The sequence below is a fragment of the Pristiophorus japonicus genome, chromosome 9, assembly GCF_044704955.1.
Source record: "Pristiophorus japonicus isolate sPriJap1 chromosome 9, sPriJap1.hap1, whole genome shotgun sequence".
NCBI classification, from domain to species: domain Eukaryota; kingdom Metazoa; phylum Chordata; class Chondrichthyes; family Pristiophoridae; genus Pristiophorus; species Pristiophorus japonicus.
In genome coordinates, this window is record NC_091985.1 from 127,985,800 (window position 1) to 128,006,247 (window position 20,448).

Sequence of the window (20,448 nt, forward strand, 5' to 3'; positions counted from 1 at the left end):
AGGGATGAGGTCCTACAAGACGAATTTAAGGAGCTAGGAGCTAAATTAAAACGTAGGACCTCAAAAGTAGTAATCTCAGGATTGCTATCAGTGCCACGTGCTAGTCAGAGTAGGAATCGCAGGATAGCTCAGATGAATACATGGCTTGAGCAGTGGTGCAGCAGGGAGGGATTCAAATTCCTGGAGCATTGGAACCGGTTCTGGGGGAGGTGGGACCAGTACAAACCGGACGGTCTGCACCTAGGCAGGACCGGAACCAATGTCCGGGGAGTGTTTGCTAGTGCTGTTTGGGAGGAGTTAAACTAATATGGCAGGGGGATGGGAACCAATGCGGGGAGACAGAGGAAACAAAAAGGAGACAAAAGCAAAAGACAGAAAGGAGATGAGTAAAAGTGGAGGGCAGAGAAACCCAAGGCAAAAAACAAAAAGAGCCACTGAATGTAAAGGGGCTGCAGGAGGGGTCAAAACTAGAAATCATGGTTTAAAAACTAGTATTAAAATACTCTACCTAAACGCACGCAGCATTCAAAATAAATTAAATGAGTTGACGGCACAAATCATTACAAATGGGTATGATTTGGTGGCCATTACAGAAACGTGGTTGCAGGGTGGCCAAGCCTGAGAATTAAACATACAGGAGTATCTGACGATTCGGAAAGATAGACAAGAAGGGAAAGGAGGTGGGGTAGCTCTGTTAATAAAGGATGATATCAGGGCAGTTGTGAGAGACGATATTGGCTCTAATGAACAAAATGTTGAATCATTGTGGGTGGAGATTAGAGATAGTAAGGGGAAAAAGTCACTGGTGGGCATAGTTTATAGGCCCCCAAATAATAACTTCACAGTGGGGCGGGCAATAATCAAGGGAATACTGAAGGCATGTGAAAAAGGAACGGCAGTAGTCATGGGGGATTTTAACCTTTACATATCGATTGGTCAAATCAAATTGCACGGGGTAGCCTGGAGGAGGAATTCATAGAATGCATACGGGATAGTTTCTTAGAACAGTATGTTACAGAACCTACAAGGGAGCAAGCTATCTTAGATCTGGTCCTGTGTAATGAGACAGGAATAATAAACGATCTCCTAGTAAAAGATCCTCTCGGAATGAGTGATCACAGTATGGTTGAATTTGTAATACAGATTGAGGGTGAGGAAGTAGTGTCTCAAACGAGCGTACTATGCTTAAACAAAGGGGACTACAGTGGGATGAGGGCAGAGTTGGCAAAAGTAGACTGGAAACACAGACTAAACGGTGGCACAATTGAGGAACAGTGGAGGACTTTTAAGGAGCTCTTTCATAGTGCTCTACAAAAATATATTCCAGTGAAAAAGAAGGGCGGTAAGAGAAGGGATAACCAGCCGTGGATAACCAAGGAAATAAAGGAGAGTATCAAATTAAAAACCAATGCGTATAAGGTGGCCAAGGTTAGTGGGAAAATAGAAAATTGGGAACATTTTAAACAACAGCAAAGAATGACTGTAATAAAGCAATAAAGAAAGGAAAGATAGATTACGAAGGTAAACTTGCGCAAAACATAAAAACGGATAGTAAAAGCTTTTACAGATATATAAAACGGAAAAGAGTGACTAAAGTAAATGTTGGTCCCTTGGAAGATGAAAAGGGGGATTTAATAATGGGAAATGTGGAAATGGCTGAGACCTTAAACAATTATTTTGCTTCGGTCTTCACAGTGGAAGACACAGAAACCATGCCAGAAATTGCTGGTCACAGGAATGTGGGAAGGGAGGACCTTGAGACAATCACTATCACTAGGGGGGTAGTGCTGGACAGGCTAATGGGACTCAAGGTAGACAAGTCCCCTGGTCCTGATGAAATGCATCCCAGAGTATTAAAAGAGATGGCAGAAGTTACAGCAGATGCATTGGTTATAATCTACCAAAATTCTCTGGACTCTGGGGAGGTACCAGCGGATTGGAAAGCAGCTAATGTAACGCCTCTGTTTAAAAAAGGGGGCAGACAAAAGGCAGGTAACTATAGGCCGGTTAGTTTAACATCTGTAGTGGGAAAAATGCTTGAAGCTATCATTAAGGAAGAAATAGCGGGACATCTAGATAGGAATAGTGCAATCAAGCAGACGCAGCATAGATTCATGAAGGCGAAATCATGTTTAACTAATTTACTGGAATTCTTTAAGGATATAACGAGTATGGTGGATAGAGTTGTACCGATGGATGTGGTGTATTTAGATTTCCAAAAGGCATTCGATATGGTGCCACACAAAAGGTTACTGCAGAAGATAAAGGTACGCGGAGACAGTGGAAATGTATTAGCCAGCCAATTCTCTATCCATGCTAACAGAAAGCAGAGAGTCGGGATAAATGGGTCCTTTTCGGGTTGGAAATCGGTGGTTAGTGGTGTGCCACAGGGATCGGTGCTGGGACCACAACTGTTTACAATATACATAGATGACCTGGAAGAGGGGACAGAGTGTAGTGTAACAAAATTTGCAGATGACACAAAGATTAGTGGGAAAGCGGGTTGTGTAGAGGACACAGAGGCTGCAAAGAGATTTAGATAGGTTAAGCAAATGGGCGAAGGTTTGGCAGATGGAATACAATGTCGGAAAGTGTGAGTTCATCCACCTTGGGGGAAAAAAACAGTAAAAGGGAATATTATTTGAATGGGGAGAAATTACAACATGCTGCGGTGCAGAGGGACCTGGGGGCCCTTGTGCATGAAACTCTTTTAGAGTGAAACTCTTTTAGAGCCCTTGTGCAAACAGGAGGTGGGTGGGATGGCTTGACCCATCCACCTCCACGGAGGTGTGTGGGGGACCTGACCCATCCACCTCCATGGCACGAACCTGGTATTGCAGTACTTCCAGGAACGGTGCAGTGGCTCTAGGCCTTTTGGCTAAGAGCATTGGCGCAGAGTGATCCTTGACTGGTGCAGGGTGACCTCTGGCGTTTGTGACTTGACAAAGAATTGGAAACGATTGGCTACGAATTTATAAAAAAAATGAATCCCAAAAAGTTAGTTTGCAGGTGCAGCAGGTAATCAGGAAGGCGAATGGAATGTTGGCCTTCATTGCGAGAGGGATGGAATACAAAAGCAGGGAGGTGCTTCTGCAACTGTATAGGATATTGGTGAGGCCGCACCTGGAGTACTGTGTGCAGTTTTGGTCACCTTACTTAAGGAAGGATATACTAGCTTTGGAGGGGGTACAGAGACAATTCACTAGGCTGATTCCGGAGATGAGGGGGTTACCTTATGATGATAGATTGAGTAGACTGAGTCTTTACTCGTTGGAGTTCAGAAGGATGAGGGGTGATCTTATAGAAACATTTAAAATAATGAAAGGGATAGATAAGATAGAGGCAGAGAGGTTGTTTCCACTGGTCGGGGAGACTTGAACTCGGGGGCACAGCCTCAAAATACAGGGGAGCCAATTTAAAACCGAGTTGAGAAGGAATTTCTTCTCCCAGAGGTTTGTGAATCTGGAATTCTCTGCCCAAGGAAGCAGTTGAGGCTTGCTCATTGAATATATTCAAGTCACAGATAGATAGATTTTTAACCAATAAGGGCATTAAGGGTTATGGGGAGCGGGTAGGTAAGTGGAGCTGAGTCCACGGCCAGATCAGCCATGATCTTGTTGAATGGCGGAGCAGGCTCGAGGGGCTGTTCCTAATTCTTATGTTCTTATGTAAGTACGACATTAATAACCCAGTTACACCTCTTTCAACAAGGCTTAACATTTTAGTGGGTTTTTAACACCGATAAAAGGAGAAGTTTTCGTCAGTTCAATTGATTTGAATTGATTACCGTCTCTGGGGAGTTCCACAGGTTGCACAACTTCAGGATTTCCGCATTCATCTGTGCGGCGCTAAATCATAAAGTTGCTGTCATTTTCAGAGAGGTAATGACAGCGAGCGTGACCATTTCACCATCATTACCACCGCAAGATCCGGGCCAATGATTTTGTTTTAAATATGGTCTTCAGAAATTGGGTTTGAGTTTCAACTTGACTCTTACCTGTTGTTGGTTCATGTCCTACAATAGAGCTGACACTTCAGTGCAGTATTAAGGGAGTGCTGCATTGTTGGAGGTGCCATAAAAGATCTCAAGACCCTATTTGAAGAGTAGAGAGTTCTCCTGCATAAAATTACATCGAATCTACAGCACAGATACGACCATTCACCCCAACTGGTCTGTGGCGGGTGTTTATACTTTAATCCCACTGTAATTTTCTCTCCCACCCTGTCTCCGTATCCCTCTATTTCCTTCTGCCTCATGTATGCATAAAGCTCCTCTTAAATGCAGCAATTCTGTCTGCTTCAACCAATCTCTCGAAAGAAATTCCTCCTAAATTCTTTATTTGATCTGTTTGTGGCTATCTTGTATTTATTCCTCCTTGTTATAGACTCACCCACCCACAAATGGAAAAAAAATTTCACCGCCATGCCCTTTGGCCAGGAGTCTTCCCTTCTCACCCCTGCACAGCGGAACCGTTTTCCCGTTTTCAGAATTCTCCCGTTTTACCTGGACCCTTCCCTCTGGCCTCTTACCTGCTCTAGATCTTTTTGTTGCGAACTGCCAACGTGACATCGCCGTCTCAATTTCTCTGTTCCCCTCACTCACTCCAACCTACCTCCCTCTGAACTTGCAGGACCCCCGTTCTCTCAGATCCAACCCCAACCTTGTCATCAAACCTGCTGACAAGGGTGACACTGTTTGGTGAACTAACCTTTACCATGCGAAGGCTGAACATCAACTCTCTGACACCTCCTCCAGGACCAGCGGCCACTACCGAACATCAAGCCAACGTTTCCAAGGCTGCCACTGACATCTCCCCTGGCGATCTCCCCATCACAACCTCCAACTTCATAGACCCCAACCCCGCACAGCCCTCCTTCCTAATATCCACAAACAGGATTGCCCATCGTTTCAGCCTGTTCTTGCCCCACGGAACTGATTTCTTCCTATCTCGAATCTATTTCTTTCTTCCCTTGTCTGGACTCTTCCCACCTACATCTGCGACTCTTCCAATGCCCTTCGCCACTTTAACTTTCCGGTTTCCTGGTCCAAACTGTCCTTTTCACCAGAGACGTCCAATCCCTCTACACCTCCATCCCCCACCAGGACGGCCTGCGGGCGCTATGCTTCTTCCTTGGAACAGAAGCCCAACCAGTGCCTATCCACCACCATCTTCCTCCGCCTGGCTGAACTTGTTCTCAGATTGAACAACTTCTCCTTTAACTCACTTCCTTCAATTAAAAGGTGTTGCCATGGGAACCCACATGAGTCCTAGCTATGTCTGACTTTTCATGGATATATGGAACATTCTTTGTTCCAGTTCTATTCAGGTCCCCTCCTTCACCTCTTTTTCTGGAAGATTGATGACTGCATCAGTGCCGTTTCCTGCTCTCACCCTGAACTGGAAAATATAATTCACTTTGCTTACAATTTCCACCCTTCCCTCACTTTCACATGGTCCATCTCTGACTTCTCTTCCTTTCCTTAAATTCTCTGTCTCTGGGGATAGGCTATCGATCAACATCCACTATGAGCCCACTGCTTCCCACAACTACCTTGACTGCACTTCCTCCCACCTTGCTTCCTGTGAGGACTCTATTCCATTCTCCCAGTTTCTCTGTCTCCGTTGGTGACAATGCCACCTTCCATACTAGTGCTTCTGATATGACTTCCTTTTTCCTCAACCGAGACTTCCCCTCTACTGTGGTTGACAGGGCCCTCGACCGCGTCCGTTCCATTTCTTGCACTTCTGCTCTCATTCCTTCCCCTCCCTCCCAGAACCACGACAGGGTTCTCCTTGTCCTCACCTTCCACCCCATCAGCCTCCACATTCAACTGATCATGCTCCGCCATTTCTGTCACCTCCAGCGTGATCCCACCACCAATCACATCTTCCCCTCCCCTTTCAGGATTCCGAAGGAACCGCTCCTTCTGCGACACCCTGGTCCATTCCTCAATCAGCCTAAACATCCCCCTCCCCTTCCTACTGCACCTTCCCGTGCAAGCGCAGGAGGTGTAACACCTGCCCTTTTACGTCCTCTCTTTCCACTGTCTAGGGCCCCAAACACTCCTTCCAGGTGAAACAGCCAGCGATTTACTCGACATTGGGGAGACCAAACACAGATTGGGTGCATCTCCATTCAGTCTACATGCGTGACCCCGAGCTTCTGATTGCCTGTCACTTTAATTCTCCGCTCCACTTCCACACTGACCTCTTTGTCCTTGCCCTCTTGCACTGTTCCAATGAAGCTCAACATAAGTCCGAGGAACAGCACCTCATCTTTCGATGAGGCACTTTACAGCCTTCTGGACTCAACATTGAGTTCAGCAATTTCAGACCATAACCTCTAACCCCATTTTTTATGGACAGCAATTATTGATGATTCTGCTGTTACCATTTACACCTCTTATAGACCCATCTTTTATTTCTTCGCTTGTACCATTACCATCTGCTTTTGCCTTGCACAATCATATATTTTTGTCATTTAATCTCTCCTGCCTTCCACTCTATCACAGACCTTCCCTTTTGTTCTTCCTCCCCCCCACTTTCTCTGCCTCTACTTGCTTAAAACCTGTTGCGCCTCTAACTTTTCCAGTTCTGACAAAAGGTCATCGACCTGAAATGTTAACTCTGTTTCCAGCATTTTCTGATTTTAATTCAGATTTTCAGCATCCGCAGTATTTTTTTTAATGGCGATAATTTGTCCACATCCATCCCATTACACGCCTTCATAATTTTAAAGAACTCTAGCGGGTCACCTCTTCGTCTTTTCTTTTCCTGAGAAAAGAGTCCTAGCCTCCTCATTCTTTTCTGATAGTTGTATCTTCTCAATTCTGGTAACATTCGTGTCAATTTTTTTCTGCATTTTCTCCAGTTTTCAATATCATTTTTGTCGTATGGAGAACAGAAACGGACACTGTAGTCCAAGTGTAGTCTAACCACAGTTCTGTATAAATTGCACATTACCTCCCTACTTTTATGCTCTATTCCTCCAGCTATGGACCCCAGTACTTTGTTTGCATTCTTTATGATTTTAACAACGTGTGTTGCTACTTTTAATGATTTATATATCTGTGTTCCCAGATATCTTTGCTCCTCTACCCCATGAAGTTTCTCACCTTCCAAGGAATAAGTGGCCTCCTTATTCCTCCTACCAAACTGAAGCACCTAACACTTCACTATATTGTATTTAATTTGCTGTTTATCTGCTCACTCTGCAAGCCTGTTCACGTCTTCCTGTATTTTGGTGCAGTCCTCCACATTATTAGCTACGCCATCCAATTTGATGATATTGTACATTTTGACACCATACCTCCAATTCCTGAGTGTAAATCATTTATGTAATTGGTGAACAAAAATGATCCCAACACAGATCCTCATGGGACACCACTTCCCATTTTCTGCCAGTCCAAGAAACTTTCCTTAACTCCTACTCTCTGTTTTGTGGCCATCTTTCAATCTGTTCTGCTACCTGGCCCTTGACTCCAGATGCCCTGAACTTTGTCATGAGCCTCTTATGTGGTATCTTATCGAAGGTGTTCTGAAAGTCCATCTATACCACATCCACTGTATTACCCTTGGCTCCTCTTATTTCTTCAAAGAGGATGGGCATTGGAAGACTTGCAAGGAGAGCGTTGGAGTATCAATCTGGAGGTAACACATGCATGTGCTTGGATCTGCTTGGCCAGTTGGCTTCAGGGTGCTAGATTTTTGGTTGCGCTGAGGGACTGATATGCTTTGCATTTATTCAGTACGCAAAACATATCTTTCTCCATGAAATTACATTGTCTACACATTTGTTTAAAGCAGTCACGTTGTGGTTATATGCATCGACTATCCAGTGCTCACAGGGTGAGTGCACCACAATCGGCTGCTGGAAGTGTTGAGTTCCTGTGTTCTTGTTGTTAAAAATTGTTCTTGGAATGTGAGTGATGCTGGCAAAGCTGCATTGATTGCTTGCCCATTGTTGTCTTGCGAAGGTGATGGTGGACTGCTTATTTGAACCACTAACTGTGTAACAATTAATGCAACTGAGTGGCTGCTAGGTGACATTAAGAGTAAACTGCATAGTGTAGATTTGTAGGCCAGCCCGGTTTGGGTGGCAGGTTCCCTTGGATATTAAGGAAATCAAGGGATATGGGGATAGTGCAGGAAAGTGGAGTTGAGGTAGAAGATCAACCATGATCTCATTGAATGGCAGTGCAGGCTCGAGGGGCTGAATGGCCTACTCCTGTTCCTAATTCTTATGTTCTTTCCTTATAGATCATAGAATCATAAAATGATACCGGACAGAGGAGACCATTCAGCCCATTGTGCCTGTGCCAGCTCTAATTGAATGGCAGGACCTGCTCGAGGGGTTGAATGGGCTCCTCCTGTCCTCACATCTGCGCACATACAAAGGCCGAACTCCAAGTCATAGTCAATGTATTTACTGGGGCATACGAAAGCATGGACCTTAGGCTAAACATCCGTAAGACAAAGGTCCTCCACCAACCTGTCCCCGCCGACAGCACTGCCCCCCCAGTCATCAAGATCCACGGCGCGGCCCTGGACAACGTGGACCATTTCCCATACCTAGGGAGCCTCTTGTCAACAAGAGCAGACATTGACGATGAGATTCAACATCACCGCCACTGCAGCCTTCGGCCGCCTGAGGAAAAGAATGTTTGAAGACTAGGCCCTCAAATCTGCCACCAAGCTCATGGTCTACAGGGCTGTAGTAATAGCCGCACTTCTGTACGGCTCAGAGACATGGACCATGTAGAGTAGACACCTCAAGTCGCTGGAGAAATATCACCAACGATGCCTCCGCAAGATCCTATAAATCCTCTGGGAGGACAGGCGCACCAACATTGGCATCCTTGACCAGGCCAACATCCCCAGCATTGAAGCACTGACTACACTTGATCAGCTCTGCTGGGCAGGCCACATTGTTCGCATGCCAGACAAGAGACTCCCAAAGCAAGCACTCTACTCGGAACTCCTTCACGGCAAACGAGCCAAAGGTGGGCAGTGGAAACATTACAAGGACACCCTCAAAGCCTCCCTGATAAAGTGCAACATCCCCGCCGACACCTGGGAGTCCCTGGCCAAAGACTGCCCTAAGTGGAGGAAGTGCATCCGGGAGGGCGCTGAGCACCTCGAGTCTCATCGGCGAGAGCATGCAGAAATCAAACGCAGGCAGCGGAAAGAGCGTGCGGCAAACCAGTCTCACCCACCCTTTCCCTCAATGACTATCTGTCCTACCTGTGTCAGGGACTGTAGTTCTCGTATTGGACTGTTCAGTCACCTAAGGACTAATTTTTTAGAGTGGAAGTAAGTTTTCCTCGATTCCGGGGGCGGGGGCGTGGTTCTCTAATCTCCTGCTGGACTTCAGCAGATCAATGGAATCCCCAGAGAAACTGCAGTTTCTGTAGGTTGTCTGGCAAAGTTAGGGGAGAAACCACGCCGAAATCCTACTACATTTTTAAAAAGGAATTTGTACCCTCAAGTGTTTTACACTACATGAAAGTTTAGAGGAAAAGTACTTTTGTAACAAAAATATCAGAAACCATTCAATAAAAATTAACGATTAAATTGAGACTGATGACTGTAAATTGAGTTCTCTGAGCTGCTAAAATATTTTTTTTTACACCTTTCGTCAGGTAGTTCTGAAGAGGCTAGGACTTTACAAATAGAAATAAAAAGTGAAATACCTGCACTGCAAATGCTGGAAATCTGAAACAAACCAGTGACGCTGAAGAAACTTATTATGCCTGTCAGCATCTCTGGAGACCACAGTCAAAGTTTGGGTTAATAACTTTTTCCCAAGTTCTGCTGAAGAGTGCGAACCTAAAACATCGACTCTCTTTGTTTTCTGATTGACCAACTGTGTGTGCTTCTAACTTTCTCTGTCATTGTTTTGAGGGCTTCATTTCACCTCTTTTAAAAGTTGTTCAAAAAACAGTTTTGTGCCTTTTAAAAATAAATATTTTTTTAATAAACTCATGTAATTGTTTCCGTATTTCAGAAAATGATGACACCTGTGACGATGACAGTGATCATCATGGTGAAGGCAGCTGGTGTGAAGAATCTTCAGGGTCAGATAGCCAGAGTCAGGAGGAGGAAGATGAAGAAATGGGAGACAGTGAAGACGATGAGGAATTATCTGAGGAGGACAGTGACAGTGGTCCAGACTTAGCCAGAGGGAAAGGAAATGTCGAAACAAGCTCCGATGAAGATGACTGTTTTGATCTATTAGAAAAGGACCCAGAAATTGAGCACAATTGGGGAGAACTGGCGAAGGATGCTCCACGTGGAGATACGGTACATTCCATGATTGATATTTTTCCATTTGATCACCTAGGTAGTAAATGAAAATGTTTAAAAATATAGAAATGTTAACAACATATTAAGTTATTGATCTATTAATTTTCCATAAAATAGTTTTGAAGGTGGAGGAATTTTCACAAGATTTCTATAACACTCATCCTGTTTTACTTTATAGGTCACTCGACGATTAGCAGTTTGCAACATAGACTGGGATAAAATAAAGGCAAATGATCTGCTGGTATTATTTAATTCTTTCATCCCCCAAGGAGGTGTTGTGTTGTCTGTGAAGGTGAGTGTTTTTAAACTTTTCATTTTTTTTCCCTAGTTACATTTAAGTTTTCCCCACCCCCTCACAATAATAAAGCAACTTTAAGAAAAAATAAATGTTGGACTGCTTCTGCTTGAAAATTAAAAATGATATGAATGTGCTTGCATATTGGTAGCCCCAACTTCTGTCTGAGGTTGAACCAGACTGTTCGCAAACTTGGTGTCATATTTGACCCTGAAATGAGCTTTTGACCACATATCCGTAGCATAACTAAGAACGACTATTTTCACCTCGGTAACATTGCCCGTCTCTGTCCTTGCCTCAGCTCAGCCGCTGCTGAAGCCGTCATCCACGCCTTTGTTACCTCTAGACTTGACTATTTCAACACACTTCTGGCTTGCCTCCCACATTCTAACCTACGTAAACTTGAGGTGATCCAAAACACAGCTGCGTGTCCTAACTCGCATCAAGTCTCGCTCACCCATCACCCTTGTGTTCGCTGACCTACATTGGCTCCCGGTTAAGCAACGCCTCGATTTCAAAACTCTCATCCTTGTTTTCAAATACCTCCATGGCCTCGTCCCTCCCTATCTCTCTAATCTCCTCTAGTCTCGCCCCCCCCGAGATGTCTGCACTCTTCTAATTCTGCCCTCCTGAGCATCCCTGATTATAATCGCTCAACCATTGGTGACCGTGCCTTCTGTTGCCTAGGCCCTAATCTCTGGAATTCCCTGCTTTAAACCTCTCCGCCTCGCTACCTTTCTTTCCTCTTTCAAGATGATTCTTAAAACCTACCACTTTGACCAAGCTTTTGGTCACCTGCCCTAATTTCTCCTTATGCGGCTTGGTGTCAAATTTTTTATCTCATAATGCTCCTGTGAAGAGCCTTGGGACGTTTCACTATGTTAAAGGCGCTGTATAAATACAAGTTGTTGTTGTTGTCTAACCATTTGAATTGGGTAGCGGTAGAATTTAGGATTACCTTAAATGTTGTAATTCCTGACAAAACATCGTGAGAGCTACAAAAAGGGAGTATGAAAATAAATCCCAAGGAAACTAATATTGAATCAGGGACAGGGTCTCAACAAAATGAATGTAAGTAAAATAACAATAATGAAGAAAATAATATCAATAAAGAGTGACAAATCTCCAGGACCAGATGGTTTCCATCCCAGGATTTTAAAGGAAGTAGGTGAGCATATTGCAGATTCCCAAATTATAATCTTCCAAATCGATTCAGGAACCGTTCCTTTAGATTGGAAAATTGCACATGTCACTCTGCTATTTAAGAATGGCGAGAAAGGGAAACTGAGGAATTAGACCAATTATAGCCTAACGTCTGTTATCGGGAACTTACTAGAGTCTATAATTAAGGATAGGGTGACTGAACAGCTCAAATTTTCAGTTGATCAGAGAGTGCCAGCATGGATTTGTGAAAGGTAGGTCATGCCTGACAAACCTGACTGAATTTTTTGAAGAAGTGACGAAAGTAGCAGACTGGGGAATGTCTATGGATGTCATTTATATGGACTTCCACAAGGTATTTGATAAAATCAGACATAAGAAACTGTTAACTAAGGTAGAAGCCCATGGAATTGAAGACAGATTATTGACTTGGATAGGCTGAGTGGCAGGAGACAGTAGGGATAACGGATAGGTACTCAAATTGGCAGGATGTGACTAGTGGTGTCCCACAGGGATCTGTGTTGGGGCCTCAACTATTCAACGTATTTATTAACGTAGATAATGGCACAGAAAGCTATGTATCCAAATTTGCTGATGACACAAAGATAAGTGGCATTGTAGGCAGTGTAGATGGAAGCCTAAATTACAAAGGAATATCGATAGATTAAGTGAATGGACAAAACAGTGGCAAATGGATTCCAATGTAAGCAAATGTGAGGTCATTCACTGGACCAAAAAAGGATGGAACAGGGTACGTTCTAAATGGTGAAAAGCTAAAACCAGTGGAGGTCCAGTGACTTGGGGGTCCAGGTACATAGATCATTAAAATGTCATGAACAGGTACAGAAAATAATCAAAAAGGCTAATGGAATGCTGGCCTTTATATCTAGAGGACTAGAATACAAAGAGGTAGAAGTTATGTGCAGCAATACAAAACCCTGGTTAGACCACACCTGGAGTACTGTGAGCAGTTCTGGGCACCACACCTTAGGAAGGATATATTTGCCTTGGAGGGAGTGCAGCGTCGGTTTACCAAAATTATACCCGATTCGAAGGGTATAATTACGAGGAGAGATTACACAAATTAGGGTTGTATTCCCTAGAATTTAGAAGGTTAAGGGCTGATCTGATCAAAGTTTTTAAGATATTAAGGGGAACAAATAGAGTAAATAAAGAGAAACTATTTTCCCTGGTTAGGGAGTCTAGGGGCATAGTCTTTAAAAAAAATTAGAGCCAGACGTTTCAGGAGTGAAATTAGGAAACCGTTCTACACGCAAAGTGTGGTAGAAGTTCGGAACACTCTTCCGCAAATGGCAATTGATGCTAGATAAATTGTTAATTTTAAATCTGAGATTGAAAGATTTTTGTTAACCAAAGGTATTAAGGGATATGGGCCAAAGGTGGGTATATGGAATTAGGTCGCAGATCAGCCATGATCTCATTGAATGGTGGAACAGGCTTGAGGGGCTCAATGGCCTTCTCCTGTTCTATGTTCCTATGATTGCATTGCTCTTGCAATGCAGGAGGGCGACGGCTGACTGCAGTGCGGGTAGGTACAGTAGGAGCAGCGAGGTCGGGGCGAAGGAGCGGCAAGTGTTCGTAGAGGGATGTGATCAGGGCCTAGGAGAGGTGAGAGTTCGGGGGCCCAGAAAAGACGAGGGCCCAGGGGCAGCACGGGCCAGCCCACACTGCGATATGTGTCGCACTAGGTCCGTGCAGCAGAGCTGGTCTCCAGTCGCCTCGGTTAATCCTTGCCATTGGACCAAGACCGAGCTCTGTCAAGCCCATGTGGTGGCTAGTGTGCAATGGCCACTCCACGTTAAAATAAAATCCACGCACAGGCACCTTCCACCCTTCAAGATGTAGTTCAGGACCTGGAATATCATTAAAACACCTGTTAACTCATCCCTTTTCGGCGCGGAAACAAGTCATCCTCGTATCGAGGGACTGCCTATGATGATGCTGCTCTTGCCAATCTCCTAGCCAATTGTAATCAGAGGCATAGGAACCAGTTCCTTGTACTTGGAGAACATTGTATGATGCATGGAACAGAGTTCAGGAGAAAATATCTCTTTAAAATTGGGCACGGCGAGAAATGTGTTCATAAAACATAGAAACATAACAGAAACATAGAAAATAGGTGCAGGAGCAGGCCATTCGGCCCTTTGAGCCTGTACCACCATTCAATATGATCATGGCTGATCATGCAACTTCAGTACCCCATTCCTGCTTTCTCTCCATACCCCTTGATCCCTTTAGCCATAAAGGCCACATCGAACTCCCTTTTGAATATATCTAACGAACTGGCCTCAACAACTTTCTGTGGTAGAGAATTCCACAGGTTCACAATTCTCTTGAGTGAAGAAGTTTCCCCTCATCTTGGTCCTAAATGGCTTATCCCTTATCCTTCGACTGTGACCCCTGGTTCTGTACTTCCCCAACATCGGGAACTTTCTTCCTGCATCTAACCTATCCAGTCCCGTCAGAATTTTATATGTTTCTATGAGATCCCCTCTCATTCTTCTAAATTCCAGTGAATATAAGCCTTGTCGATCCAGTGTTTCTTCATATGTCAGTCCTGCCATCCCATGAATCACTCTGGTGAACCTTCACTGCACTCCCTCAATAGCAAGAATGTCCTTCCTCAGATTAGGAGACCAAAACTGTATACTATTCAAGGTATGGCCTCACCAAGGCCTTGTACAACTGCAGTGAGATCTCCCTGCTCCTATACTCAATTCTCCTCGCTATGAAGGCCAACATGCCATTTGCCTTCTGCACCGCCTGCTGTACCTGCATGCCAACTTTCAATGACTGATGTACCATGACACCCAGGTCTCGTTGCACCTCCCTTTTCCTAATCTGTCACCATTCAAATAATATTCTGCCTTCGTGTTTTTGCCACCAAAGTGGATAACCTCACATTTATCTACATTATACTGCATCTGCCATGCATTTGCCCACTCATCTAACCTGTCCAAGTCACCCTGCAGCCTCTTAGTATCCTCCGCACAGCTTACACTGCCACCCAGCTTAGTGTCATCTGCAAACTTGGAGACATTACATTCAACTCCTTCGTCTAAATCATTGATGTATATTGTAAATAGCTGGGGTCCCAGCACTGAACATTGCGGTACTCCACTAGTCACTGCCTGCCATTCTGAAAAGGACCCGTTTATTCCAACTCTTTGCTTCCTGTCTGCCAACCAGTTCTCTATCCACGTCCATACATTACCCCCAATACCATGTGCTTTAATTTTGCACACTAATCTCTTGTGTGGGTCCTTGTCAAAAGCCTTTTTGAAAGTCCAAATACACCACATCCACTGGTTCTCCCTTGTCCACTCTACTAGTTACATCCTCAAAAAATTCTAGAAGATTTGTCAAGCATGATTTCCTTTTCATAAATCTATGCTGGCTTGGACTGTTCCTGTCACTGCTTTCCAAATGTGCTGCTATTACATCTATAATAATTGATTCCAACATTTTTCCCACTACCGATGTCAGGCTAACTAGTCTATAATTCCATGCTTTCTCTCTCCCCCTTTTTAAAAAGTGGTGTTACATTAGCTACCTCCAATCCATAGGAACTCATCCAGAGTCTATAGAAGGTTGGAAAATGACCACTAATGTATCCACTATTCTAGGGCCACTTCCTTAGGTACTCTGGGATGCAGACTTTCAGGCCCTGGGGATTTATCGGCCTTCAATCCCATCAATTTCCCTAACACAATTTCCTGACTAATAAGGATTTCCTCCAGTTCCTCCTCCTCGCTAGACCCTCGGTCCCCTAGTATTTCCAGAAGGTTATTTGTGTCTTCCTTCGTGAAGGCAGAACCCAAGTATTTGTTCAATTGGTCTGCCATTTCTTTGTTCCCCATTATAAATTCATCTGATTCTGACTGCAAGGGACCTACATTTGTCTTCACTAATCTTTTTTTCTTCACATATCTATAGAAGCTTTTGCAGTCAGTTTTTATGTTCTTGGCAAGCTTACTCTCATACTCTATTTTCCTCCTCCTAATTAAACCCTTTGTCCTTCTCTGCTGAATTCTAAATTTCTTCCAGTCCTCAGGTTTGCTGCTTTTTCTGTCCAATTTATATGCCTCTTCCTTGGATTTAGCACTATCCCTAATTTCCCTTGTTAGCCACGGTTGAGCCACCTTCACCGTTTTATTTTTATGCCAGAATGTTGAAGTTCAGCCATGTGATCTTTAAATGTCTGGCATTGCCTACCCAACCCTTTAAGTTTCATTTGCCAGTCTATCCGAGCCAATTCACGTCTTATACCATCGAAGTTACCTTTCTTTAAGTTCAGAACCCTAGTCTCTGAATTAACTGTGTCACTCTCCACCTTTTATGAAGAATTCTACCATATTATGGTCACTCTTCCCCAAGGGGCCTCGCACAACAAGATTGCCAATTAATCCTCTCTCATTACACAAGACCCTATCTAGGATGGCCTCTCTCGTTGGTTCCTCGACATATTGGTCTAGAAAACCATCCCTTATACACTCCAGGAAATCCTCCTGCACCGTATTGCTACCAGTTTGGTTAGCCCAATCTATATGTAGATTAAAGTCACCCATGATAACTGCTGTATCTTTATTGCACGCGTCCCTATTTTCCTGTTTGATGCCAACCCCAACCTGTCTACTACTGTTTGGTGGTGTGTACACAACTCCCACTATCGTTTTCTGTCCTTTGGTGTTCCGCAGCTCTACCCATACAGATTCCACATCATCCAAGCTTATGTTCTTCCTTACTTCTTGGTCTATAATCCCAATTACATCATATCCTTTCACCGCTGTCTGCGCAGTTAATTCATCCACCTTATTACGAATGCTCCTCACATTGAGACACAGAGCCTTCAGGCTTGTTTTTTTTAACACTCTTTGATCTTTTAGAATTATGCTGTAATGTGGCCCTTTTTGATTGTTGCCTTTGATTTCTCTGCCCTCCACTTTTACTTATCTCCTTTCTACCTTTTGCTTCTGCCCCCATTTTACTTCCCTCTGTCTCTCTGCATAGATTCCTATCCCCCTGCCATATTAGTTTAAACGCTCCCCAACAGCATTAGCAAACACTCCCCCAGGACATCGGTTCCAGTTCTGCCCAGGTGCAGACCGTCCGGTTTGTACTGGTCCTACCTCCCCCAGAACCGGTTCCAATGAGCCCAAGTTTCAACTGGGTTTGCTCCTATTTTTTTGGAGCAATTAGTTTTTTTTGGAGTGTCCTAGGAATTGCAATTCTCCACATTTAGTTTGCTCCAGTTTCAGTGAGTTAGTTTAGTTTCGTTTTAGTTCAGTTTTTTTTTCAAAAGTGGGTGTGTCCAGCCACTTAGGCCTGTTTTGCAAGTTTGAACTGCGAAAAGTTACTCCAAACTAACTTGGAACGGGGTAAGTGTCCACTTTTGTAAGTTCTTAAAAACCTTACCGAGAGTTAAGTTCATTGCAGGTACAGCCAGAGACACGGAGTTCAAGCATTAAACACAAAGGACTAAAGCATGAAACACATCACTTAAAATGGCCTAAAACCTTTTCCAATGATATTTTGCCTTACATCTGCTGAGTGAGGACAGTTGTTTCTCTTTTTATAAATAAGCAAGCCAGAGATGGGGGAGGGGGGGGGGGGTGCGGCGGAGGGAAGAGAGAGCACTAAACACCTTCACTTTAAAAATAAAGAACCATCATCAATAATAAATGATAAATCAATCAATCAATCAATCAAAAAATAAAAGTCCCCACCTCACCTACTGCAGCACACAGTGCCTATCCGTTCGGCCAGGGGCTGGAAATCGTTCACCCAGCAGCAAAGAAAATCACGCAGCAGCATATCTTCGGCCGTTCGGCCAGGGGCTAGGGGCGGGAAATCAATCATCCAGCAGCTCACTAAAGAACGCAGCAGCATATCTTTGGTCGTTTGGCCAGCGGCTAGGGGCGGGAAATCGATCACCCAGCAGCAAAGCTCACTAAAGCACGCAGTAGCATATCTTCAGCCGTTCGGCCAGGGGCTAGGGGCGGGAAATCGATCACCCAGCAGCAAAGCTCACTAAAGCATGCAGTAGCATATCTTCGGCCAGGGGCTAGGGGCGGGAAATTGATCACTCAGCAGCAAAGCTCACTAAAGCATGCAGTAGCATATCTTCGGCCGTTCGGCTAGGGGCGGGAAATCGATCACCCAGCAGCTCGCTAAAGGACGCAGCAGCATATCTTCAGCCACTCGGCCAGGGGTTAGGGGCGGGAAAGCGCTCACCCAGCCAATGTTTCTGTGCCATTGCGTCGATTGCTTCGCCCCCTGCAGCTCAAGCTGCGCTGTGCCGACTGGAATGGAGGCCTGCAGACACTTCAGAATAGCGAGATACTTTTTAGGCGCACTTTTAATTCTAAATAATAGGCGGAAGGCTCAGAGGTGCGCCGTTCTAATGACCAGTTCAAACTTGGGCCCTATATCCCAGGAATTTGAATCCCTCCCTCTTGCACCATTCCTCAAGCCACGTATTCATCTTAACTATCCTGCTATTTCTACTTTGACTAGCACATGGCACTGGTAGCAATCCTGGGATTACAACCTTTGAGGTCCTATTTTTTAATTTAACTCCGAGCTCTCTAAATTCAGCCTATAGGACCTCATCCCTTTTTTTACCTCTATCATTGGTATCTATATGCACCACGACAACTGGCTGTTCACCCTCCCCCTTCAGAATGCCCTGCAGCCGCTCTAAGACATCCTTGATCCTTGTATCAGGGAGGCAACATACCATCCTGGAGTCTCGATTGTGGCTGCAGAAATGTCGATCAATTCCCCTTACAATAGAATCCCCTACCACTATAGCTCTCCCACTCTCTTTCCTGCCCTCCTGTGCAGCAGAGCCACCCATGGTGCCATGAACTTGACTGCTGCTGCCTTCCCCTGATGAGCCATCTCCCCCAACAGTATCCAAAGTGGTATATCTGTTTTGGAGGGAGATGACCGCAGAGCACTGCCTTCCTACTCCTGCTCTGCCTGATGGTCACCCATCCCCTGTCTGCCTTTGTAACCTTGACCTGCGGTGTGACCAACTCACTGAACGTGCTATTCATGACATCCTCAGCATTGCGGATGCTCCAGAGTGAATCCATACACAGCTCCAGTGCCATCATGCGGTCTGACAGGAGCTGCAGCTGGATACACTTCCCGCACACATAGTTGTCAGGGACAGTGTCTCTGATTTCCCACAAAGTACAGGAGGAGCATGACATGGATCTGGGCTCTCCTGCCATGACTTAACCCTTAAATTAACTTAATTTGGCAACAATGTCAAAGGTTTCTTACTGATAAGAAAAAGAAAAAAGATAAAGAAAAAAGAAAAACTACTCACCACTCAACCAGCCAATCACTTACCCTCTTGACTGTGACGTCACACTGCGATTTCTTTTTACTTTTTAAACTTTTGACCCTGCTGCAGTAGCTGGCTCCTCCCCGATTGCCGCTGCTCCTCGCTGCCTCTGGGCGTTTTATAGGCTTCACCGTTCCTCCCTGACTGCCGCTGAGCCTTTTATAGGCCTCGCCGCTCCTCCCCGACATAAATGTTGATGAAACTGTTGTAGTGCCACTGATTTGATTTTATAAACTACAAGTCATATTTTTAATTTAGAAGGAACAGGAACACGGGACTAGAGTCGACCATGTGGAGCGATCAGCTAAAATGGCTTCCTCTATCCTTAAATTTCTATCATACACATATATTTTGGACCTTAGCCTGGATTAGGGTATGGCGCTTTCATTGAATAATAACCGTAGAAGAAAATTCATGGGAGTATTTATCTTCGTGGTGCTCAGGCGTCACAAATGCAGTGGCGATGATGCAACTGCAGCAAGGATGTCATACATTAGAAAATTCCTCTGCATTGTTCAACATCCAAAAGAACTGTGCAATCTTCAACCTCTACAGTAGTGTGATCGAGTGATATTTGCTGGTGTGGCTGGACCTGATAGCTTGCATCCGAGGGTCTTAAGAGAAGTAGCGGCAGGGATAGTGGATGCATTGGTTGTAATTTACCAAAATCCCCTGGATTCTGGGGCAGTCCCAGGTCCCAGCAGATTGGAAAACTGCAAATGTAATGCCCCTATTTTAAAAAAAGAGGCAGACAAAAAGCAGGAAACTATAGACCAATTAGCCTAATATCTGTGGTTGGGAAAATGTTGGAGTCCGTTATTAAAGAAGCAGTAGCAGGATATTTGGAAAAGCATAATTCAGTCAGGCAGAGTCAGCATGGATTTATGAAGGGGAAGTCATGTTTGACAAATTTGCTGGAATTCTTTGAGGATGTAACAAACAGGGTGAATAAAGAGGAACCAGTGGATGTGGTGTATCTGGACCCAGAAGGCATTTGACAAGGTGCCACATAAAAGATTACTGCACAAGATAAAAGTTCACGGGGTTGGGGGTAATATATTAGCATGGATAGAGGATTGGCTAACTAAAAGAAAACAGGGAGTCGGGATAAATGGTTCATTCTTGGGTGGGCAATCAGTAACTAGTGGGGTGCCGCAGGGATCAGTGCTGGGACCCCAACTATTTACAATCTATATTAACAACTTAGATGAAGGGACCATGTGTAACGTAGCCAAGTTTGCTGATGATACAAAGATGGGAGGAAAAGCAATGTGTGAGGAGAACACAAAAAACCTGCAAAAGGACAT

General features: G+C 44.5%; 1 protein-coding gene across 1 annotated transcript in view; it reads left to right on the forward strand.

The window, feature by feature from the left end:
* esf1 (ESF1, nucleolar pre-rRNA processing protein, homolog (S. cerevisiae)) overlaps window positions 1–20,448 on the forward strand; it is a 95,513-nt gene that overhangs the window by 2,848 nt on the left and 72,217 nt on the right. Inside the window, exons 3-4 of the mRNA XM_070889822.1 lie at window positions 10,009–10,304; window positions 10,486–10,599. Of these exons, the coding sequence (XP_070745923.1) occupies window positions 10,009–10,304; window positions 10,486–10,599 (410 nt within the window). The remainder of the gene's footprint in view (window positions 1–10,008; window positions 10,305–10,485; window positions 10,600–20,448) is intronic.